Source organism: Carlito syrichta, unplaced genomic scaffold (genome assembly GCF_000164805.1).
Source record: "Carlito syrichta isolate Samal-C Ts95f unplaced genomic scaffold, Tarsius_syrichta-2.0.1 Scaffold303986, whole genome shotgun sequence".
In the NCBI taxonomy this organism is placed as follows: domain Eukaryota; kingdom Metazoa; phylum Chordata; class Mammalia; order Primates; family Tarsiidae; genus Carlito; species Carlito syrichta.
In genome coordinates, this window is record NW_007248082.1 from 232,332 (window position 1) to 241,750 (window position 9,419).

Here is a 9,419-nt window from a genome sequence, read left to right on the forward strand (position 1 = left end):
GGGAGCAGCCACTGCACTCCAGTCTGGCCAACGGAGTGAGACTCCAACTCAAAAAAAAAACCAAACAACTTCTACAAAGCTACAGTAATCAACACAGTGCAGTACTGTATGCTTATCAAGACATATAGATCAATAGAATAGAACTGAGACTCCAATTACAGCACATATACCAAAATTTGAATAATATAGAGAAGATTAGCATGGCCCCTGTGCAAGAGTGAAACACAAATTCATGAAGTGTCCAGTATAAAAAAAAATAAGAACTGAGAGTCCAAAAATTAACCCATGAATCTAGGGCCAACTTATTTTTGACAATGGTGCCAAGTCCATTCGTGGAGAAAGAATAGTCTCTTCAACAAACAGTACTGAGACAATTGGATTTCCATATGCGAAAGAATGAAGTTAGACCCCTACCTCATACCATATACAAAAATTAACTCAAAATATACCAATGATCTAAATATAAGAGCTAAAACGATACAAATCTTAAAAGAAAACATAGGGGCAAATCTTCATGACTCTGTATTTGGCAATGAGTTCTTAGATATGACAACAAAAGAAAAAGAAACAGAAGAAAAAATAGATAATTGGATTTCCTCAAAATTGAAAAACTTTTGTACATCAAAGGATATTATCATGAAAGTAAAAGGACAGTCTACAGAATGGAAGAAAATATTGGCAAATAATATATCTGATACAGATTTAATATCTAGAAATACAAAGACATATAACTCAACATAAGACAAACAACCTAATTTAAAAATGGGCAAAGGGGCCAGGCATGGTGGCTCATGCCTGTAATCTCAGCACCTGGAGGCAGAGGCCAGAGGATTACCTGAGGTAAGGGGTTCAAGACCAGCCTGGGCAACTTGGCGAGACCTCATCTCTACAAGAAATAAAAAAATTGGCCGGGTGCAGTGGCTCAACCTGTGATTCCAGCACTTTGGGAGGCTGAGGTGAGTGGATTGCCTGAGCCCGCAGGTTCGAGACCCACCCAGGCAACTTGGCGAGACCTCATCTCTACAATAAATCAAAAATTAGCCAGGCGTGGTGGTGCACGCCTGTAGTTCCGGCTCCTTGGAAGGCTGAGGCAGAAGGATCACCAGAGCCCAGCAGGTCGAGGTTGCGGTGGCTGGGAGCATGCCACTGCACTCCAGTCTGGTCGAAAGAGTGAAATTCTGACTCAAAAAAAAATAAAAAAGGGCAAAGAACTTGAATTTGAATTTGAATAAATACTTCTTCAAAGAAGATATACAAATCACCAATAAGTTCATGAACAGATGCTCAACATTATTAGTCATTAGGGAAATGCAAATCAAAACCATAGTTAGAAACCACTTCACATCATCTACTAGGAAGGTTAATTAAAAAAAGAAAAGAACAGCCGGGCTCGGTGGCTCAGCCTGTAATCCCGCACCTTTGGGAGGCTGAGGTGAGTGGATTGCCTGAGCCCGCGGGTTCGAGACCCGCCTGGGCAGCGAGACCTCATCTCTACAATAAATCAAAAAAAAATCAGCCGGGCGTGGTAGCACATGCCTGTAATTCCGGCTACTTGGAAGGCTGAGGCGGAAGGATCCCCAGAGCCCAGCAGGTCGAGGCTACGGTGGCCGGGAGCGGCCACTGCACTCCAGTCTGGGTGACAGAGTGAGACTCCAACTCAAAAAAAAGAAGAAGAAAAAAAACCCTGAAAAGAACAAGTGCTGCCCAGGATGTGGAGATATTAGAAGAACTCTTGTATACTGTTAGTAGGAATATAAAATGGTGCAACCACTGTGGAAAACAGTTTGTTGGTTCCTCAAAAGCAAAACAGAATTACTATATGACCCAACAATTCCGCTTTTAGGTATATACCCAAAATAATTAAAAACTGGGACTTGGCTGGTGTGGTGGCTCAAGCCTGTTATCCCAGCACTTTAGGAGGCCAGGGCGAGAGGCTTGCCTGAGCTCAGGGGTTCCAGACCAGCCTAGACAACTTGGTGAGGCCTCATCTCTACAATAATTCAAAAAATAAGCCAGGTTTGATAGCATGTGTGCCTGTAGTTCCAGCTACCTGGAAGGCTGAGGCGGAAGGATTGCCTGAGCCCAGCAGGACGAGGCCACGGTGGCCATGAACATGCCACTGCACTCCAGCATGGGCAACAGAGTGAGGACTCCAACTCAAAAAAATAAAAAAGAAAGCTGGGACTCAAACAGGTACTTGTACATCAAAGTGCACTGCAACATAATGCTCAATAGCCAAAAGGTAGTAACAATCCAAGTGTCCATCAACATTGTAAATTGATACATGAAACGTGATATGCACGTGCAATGGAATATTATTTAGCTAAAAAAAGGAATGAAATTCTGATACATGCTACAACATACAACACAGATAATGTTGTGCTAAGTGAAATAAGCCAAACACAAAAGAGCAAATCCTATATGATTCCACTTACGTGAAATATCTAAAATAGGCAAATTCACAGAGACAGAAAGTAGTAGAGATTACTAGGAGTTGAGGGAAGAAGGGAATGGGGAGTTACTGCTTAATGGTTACAGACTTCCTGTTTGGGAAGATAAAGAAATTTTTGAAAATTGGTAGTTGTGATGGTTGCACAACATTGTGAATATAATTAATGCTACTGAATTGCACACTTAAAAATGGTTAAAATGGCAAGTTTTATGTTATGTATATTTTACCACAGTAAACCACAAACAAACAAAAGATTACCAGGTATATACTGCAGTACTATTGAAAATAATGTTGCTGGGTGTGGTAGCTCACGCCTGTTATCCCAGCACTCTGGGAGGCCAAGGCAAGAGGACTGCCTTAGTCCAGGGGTTCGAAACCAGCCCGGGCAACTTGACAAGACTGCATCTCTACAATAAACCAAAAAATTAGCTGGGCGTGGTGGCGCATGCCTGTGGTTCCAGCTACTTGAAAGGATGAGGGGGCGTGGTAGCCCAGCAGATCAAGGCTGCGGTGGCAGTGAGCATGCCACTGCACTCCAACCTGGGTGACAGAGTGATACTCCAATTCAAAAAAAAGAATGAAAATAATGTTAAAAGTAGTTATTTATCATGGTATTGTTGTTAGAATGTATAGATCTTTGTAACAAATTATATTACCAGATTTAGAATTTAATATGTGATAAATCAGACTTTATAAATAAATGAAGGACATTTGGGAGGCCAAGGTAGGGGAGGATTTAGGTCAGTCAGGTTACTAAGACCAACCATTTAAGACCAGCTTGGGCAACACAGTGAGACCCCATAACTACAAAAAAGAAAAAAATTAGTCAGGTGTGGTGGCATGTACCTATAGTCACAGCTATATGGGAGGCTGAGGCAGGAGAATCACTTGAGCCCAGAAGTTGTAGGTTGCAGTGAACTATGATTGCACCACTACACTCCAGCCTGGTGACAGAGTGAGACCCTGTCTCAGAAAAAATGTTAAGAAAATAAAAAAAGGACAAGAAAAGAAAAGAAAAAGAAAGACAACTGTCCAGTACAAGGACAATTGGTGAGGGAAAAAAATCAATTTAGATCTTCATCTTTTGTTATATATAAAAGTAAGTTCCAGATGTAAATGAAAGTTAAACACAGTCGGGCTCAGTGGCTCAGCCTGTAATCCCGCACCTTTGGGAGACTGAGGTGAGTGGATTGCCTGAGTCCGTGGGTTTGAGACCCGCCTAGGCAGTGAGACCTCATCTCTACAATAAATAAAAAAATCAGCCGGGCGTGGTAGTGCATGCCTGTAATTCCGGCTACTTGGAAGGCTGAGGTGGAAGGATCGCCGGAGCCCAGCAGGACAAGGCTGCAGTGGCCAGGAGCAGCCACTGCACTCCAGTTTGGGCGACAGAGTGAGACTCCAACTCAAAAAAAAAAAGAAAAAAAGAAAAAGAAAGTTAAACATAAAAATTCTAGAAGGAAACAAAAGTGAGTATTTAGCAAAACTTGGATGGGATAAGATTTTCTAAACTTAGACAGTAAAGGAAAACTCACAGTATGAAAAAGGAAAATGGAGATTTCACACTGATTTTTTTTTTAAATTGAGTTTCACTCTGTCACCCAGGCTGGAGTGACTGGCACACTCACAGCCACCACCAGCCTCCGTCTGCTGGTGATCCTTCCGCTTCAGCCTTCCAAGTAGCTGGAACTACAGACACGTGCCATCATGCCCAGCTGATTTTTTTTTTTTTAATTGTAGAGATGAGGTCTGGACTTGAACCCATGGGCTCAGGCAATCCTCTCACCTCAGCCTCCCAAAGTGCTGGGATTACAGGTGTGAGCCACTGCACCTAGCCACACTGAAAATTTTTTTTTTTTTTGAGTTGGAGTATTATTCTGTCACCCAGGCTGGAGTACAATGGCCGCTCCCGGTCACCACAGCCTCAACCTACTGGGCTCTGACGATCCTTCTGCCTTAGCCTTCCAAGTAGCCGGAACTACAGGCGCGCGCTACCACGCCTGGCAAATTTTTGATTTGTTGTAGAGACAAGGTCTCACCAAGTTGCCCGGGCGGGTCTCGAACCCATGGGCTCAGGCAATCCATTCGCCTCGGCCTCCCAAAGTGCTGGAAGTACAGACTGAGCCACCAAGCCCGGCCCACACTGAATAATTTTTAAAAGGCAAAATCGAAAGTTAACAAAAAGGGAAATTTTTTACAGCAAGTCTGGATCAAAGGTTGATAAAACTAATATTATAAATAATTCTTTTTTAATTAAAAAATTTATTTTAAAGATGTAGGGTACAATTCAGGGTAAGGTATACAAATGGTCAGTGTACAGGTAAAGTTTGGGCCTCACTTTATAAAGAATTCTTATAAAACCCCAAAAGATAAGTGGACAAAAGACAGACAACTCACAAAGGAGGAAATACAACTAGACATAAGGGGAAATGCTTAACCTTACCAGTAAACACACATATGGAAGTTAAAACAATCAAATATCATCTTTCTTTTGCACATTTTGCCTATTATCAATTAGCCCACCCCATCCTAGAGTTCTTCCCACACTTAAAACTAATCTGGAAAGGTGAAAAGGGAATTATCTATTGACCACCACGGTAGTAAGTGGTATCGTCTTTCAAGAAAGCAACATGGGCTGGGCTCGGTGGTTTGAGACCAGCCCAGGCAACTTGGTGAGACCTCATCTCTACAATAAATCAAAAATTAGCTGGGCGTGGTAGTGTGCCTGTAGTTACAGCTACTTGGAATACTGAGGCGGAAGTATTGTCGGACACTAGCAGGTTGTCACTGGGATGGCTGTGAGTGTGCCACTGCACTGCAGCCTGGGCAACAGAGTGAAACTCCAACTCAAAAAAAGAAAAGAAAAGAACATGACAGTTTGCACTGTAAACTGAAAATATTCACATTAGAAACAATAATGCAAGAAAAAATCAAGAAAATTCTAAAAAGAAAAGCATGAATCCCACCCCTTTGGGAGGCTGAGGTGAGTGGATTGCCTGAGCCCGCGGGTTCGAGACCTGCCCGGGCCACTTGGCGAGACCTCATCTCTACAATAAATCAAAAAATGAGCGGGCGTGGTAGTGCACGCCTGTAGTTCTGGCTACTGGAAGGCTGGGCGGAAGGATCACCGGAGCCCAGCAGGTCGAGGCTGCGGTGATCAGGAGCGGCCACTGCACTCCAGTCTGGGTGACAGAGTGAGACTCCAACTCAAAAACAAAAAAGAAAAGCATGATCATGTGTCACATAGCAACGTTTCGGTTATTGATGGACCACATATATGATGGTGGTTTCATAAGATTATACACTGAATTTTTACTCTACCGTTTCTGTGTTAAGATACATTATGTTATAGCACATGGTTGTAATTGGGAGGTTTAGAACTGCCTGATTTTACAATATATTATAAAGCTGTGATAATTAAAATGGTGTGGCTCTTGCAAATGAATAGACATGAAACAAACAAAAAACACAGAAAAAACTCAAACGCATGCAGGAACTTAGTACAGTGGAATCTTAAATCTGTAACACAAATATGGATTGTTCAATAAATAGTTTTTTCATCAGGTAACTAAGTGGAAAATAAAATGAAATGTGGCTCCATGTCTCACTTCCTATACCAAAATAAATTACAGATAATAAAAATGCATGTAGGCTGGGCATAGTGGCTCATGCCTGTAATCCCAGCACTTTGGGAGGCTAAGGTGGGGGCACTGCTTGAGCTAGGAGTGTGAGACCAGTCTGGGCAACATAGCAAGACCTTGTCTCTACAAACAAACAAATTAGCCGGGCATGGTGGTGTGTACCTGTAGTCCCAACTACTTAGTAGGCTGAGGTGAGAGGATCACTTGAGCCCAGGAGTTTGTGGCTGTGATAAGCTGTGATTGTGCCAATGCACTCCAGCCTGAGCAATAAAGTTAGACCCTGACTCGGGGAAAAAATATACACATTGCAAAAACATTAAAACAACATTCTTTTTGTTGTTTGGGTTTTTTTGTTTTTTTTTTATTTTCTTGAATCAGAGTCTCATGCTGGAGTGTAGTGGCATGCTCATGGCCACTGCAGTCTCGACCTGCTGGGCTCAGACGATCCTTCCACCTCAGCCTTCCAAGTAACTGGAATCAAAGGCACATGCCACCATGCCCAGCTAATTTTTTAAAATTTATTATAGAGATGGGATCTTGCCAAGTTGCCCAGGCTGATCTTGAAACTGTGGGCTCAGGCAGTCCTCCGTGCCCATCTATAACATTTTTTTGACTCAACATTTCTATTTCTTGGAATTTATTCAATAGATACATGGTATGCTGATTTACGAATAAACATATTCATTGTAGCAGTTTGTAATAACAAGCATAGAAATAACCTAAACAATCACCTATATGTAACTAATTAATACATTGTATAACATTCATACAACACACTACCATGAGCTGTTTTTTAAAAATGGGGCAATTTTGCTTGTGGTGCTATGTAATAATTTATAATATATATTAAGTGAATAAAGTTAAAAGTGTTAAATAGTATATTTAGCAGCTAGCATATGTATGTGTGAATTTTTTAGTTTTTTGTTTTGCTTGTTTTTTGGTTTCTTTTTAGAGGGAGTACTGCTGTATTGCCCAGGCTGGCTCCAACTCCTAGGCTCAAGCGATCCCTCCATCTCAGCCTCCCGAGGAGGTGGGATTATAGAGGCACACCACTGTACCCAGCTCTTGCATGTGTGTTTTTAAGTATGTATAAGCATATATGTCTACATATGTGAATATTGTCTCTGAAACAATATGCCAGAGGCAAGTAACAGTGGATAACCCCAAGAAGCACAACTGAGTGGCTGAGGAACGGGCATAGAAAGTAGAGTTTTCACTAGATGTTAATTAAAAATATAATTATTTAAGAGATAAACATTTTTTAAAATTTCATATGTTCCACTTACTGTTCTCTTTCCAAAGGAAATAATCTCAAATGTGTGAAAAACTTTATACTCAAAGATGTTCATTGTCACGGTATTTATAGCAAACAAAAAACAAAATAAGAATGGTAAAGATAATAAAAGAAACATCATGTAACTATGAAAATATTCTCTATGAAATTCTTATTTAACATAGGAATATTTATTTATTTATTTATTTATTTTTCAAACGGAGTTTATTAGCGAGCAGAAGAGAAGGAAAAAGGAAGATTCATCGCAGAAAGATCTGCCACGGGCAAGTTTCTCAAAAAAGAAAACTGCAATATAGAAATATTTATAAAGCATGTTCATATATAGTGTCATAAAAAGCTAAAGCCTAGGCCAGGCACAGTGGCTCATGCCTGTAATTATAACACTTTGCAAGGTTGAGGCAAGAGGATTGCCTGAGCTCAGGGGTTCGAAACTAGCCTGAGCAAAATGGTGAGACCTCATCTTTACAATAAGTCAAAAAAATTAGCCAGGTGTAGTGGCGCATGCTTGTGGTTCCAGCTACTTGGGAGGCTGAGGTGAAGTTGAAGGATCACCTGAGCCCAGCAGATGGAGCAGCAGTGGCCATGAGCATGCCACTGCACTCCAGCCTAGGTGACAGAGAATCCAACTCAAAACAAACAAACAACAACAAAAGTTAAAACCTGAGCAAAGACATAAAGAGGGATGGAAGAAAAGAAAACAATTGCAACTAATATATGAGGCCTCATTATAGAAGAGACACTTTGACTAAGAATTTCACATGTATGTATTTATTTCATCTTAAGAGTAGCCCTTTGTTAACCAGTTAGACAGTTACAGATCAGAGACTCAGAGAGGTTAGATGAGTCAGGGTTGAGCCCAGGCAAGATGACTTCAGAGACCATGTTTAGGAAATGAAGCCAGAGTTACCTTTTTCTTCTTTTCTCTACATGTTTTAGTAGTTTCAGGTTTCTTACTAAACAAATGTGTATTCCTTTCACAATGAAAAAACATTATTAAAGAAACAACCTGCCTATTTTCTTGTTTGGTAAAAGTGATGAAGTTGGTAGGAGAGATTAATCTTTGTTTTCCAAAAGGAATTCCTTTTCAGAATGGTAACAAAGGCCAGGGATACTATTTGGTAGGACGAGTATTGAAATAGTCTTCTCTGACTATCTCTGAGGGCTTTAAGTGGGTAGCAGTACCTGTGAAGAAGGACCTGGGGTGACACGTGGCCCTAGACAGGATCCCAGTTCCTCCTACCCAATCTTTCTTCCACCTCAATGAGCAATGGACAATGAGATAAGAATGGGAATAAGTATAAACTGTTCTATTTTTTAAACTGTCCTATTGTTAAAATTAGATATCATGGGGAAAAAAATGTTGAACAAAATTCAAGTATCTCTAATTTGATCATTTAAATTATTATTTAACATAGACAGAAAACAATGTTTGGCAATTGAAGAACACAATCAATGAAAATGTGTTTAGAATTAAAACACAGCAAGAAAATAAGTACTCAACAGTTATATATAAGAAAGAATCTAAAATGCATATAGAATAGTTTCTAAAATGCTTATTTAAAAAAGGCTCTCAATACTTTCAGTGTTTCAAAGATACAATGTCTTAAACCAAAAACTATAGACAGTATTCTTTAGTGTGAATAAAAGATTGCTTACTAAAGGATCCGCCGGTTTTTGCTTACAAAGCTCTGTGAGTCCTTCCAGCAGAGTTGGTGTGACATATACATTTAAATAGTCCTTAGCAGCTTGTCCAATTGGAATAGGCTCAACAACCACTGCAAATACAAATGTATTCCCATTAAAGCAAATATAAGTGACTAAATATTGCAGTTACTAAAATGGATGCCTTCAAAGAACTTTTTATGCCATAAGAAGTACTCATTAAGTTTAAAAAAAAAGGAAACAGCCGGGCTTGGTGGCTCAGCCTGTAATCCCTCGCCTTTGAGAGGCTGAGGTGAGTGGATTGCCTGAGCCCGTGGGTTCAAGACCCGCCCGGGCAACTTGGCAAGACCTCATCTCTACAATTAAGAAAAAA

General features: G+C 40.5%; 1 protein-coding gene across 1 annotated transcript in view; it reads right to left on the reverse strand.

The window, feature by feature from the left end:
* NME5 (NME/NM23 family member 5) overlaps positions 1-9,419 on the reverse strand; it is a 31,192-nt gene that overhangs the window by 995 nt on the left and 20,778 nt on the right. The window contains exon 5 of the mRNA XM_008059284.1: positions 9,041-9,159. Coding sequence (XP_008057475.1) covers positions 9,041-9,159 — 119 coding nt within the window. The remainder of the gene's footprint in view (positions 1-9,040; positions 9,160-9,419) is intronic.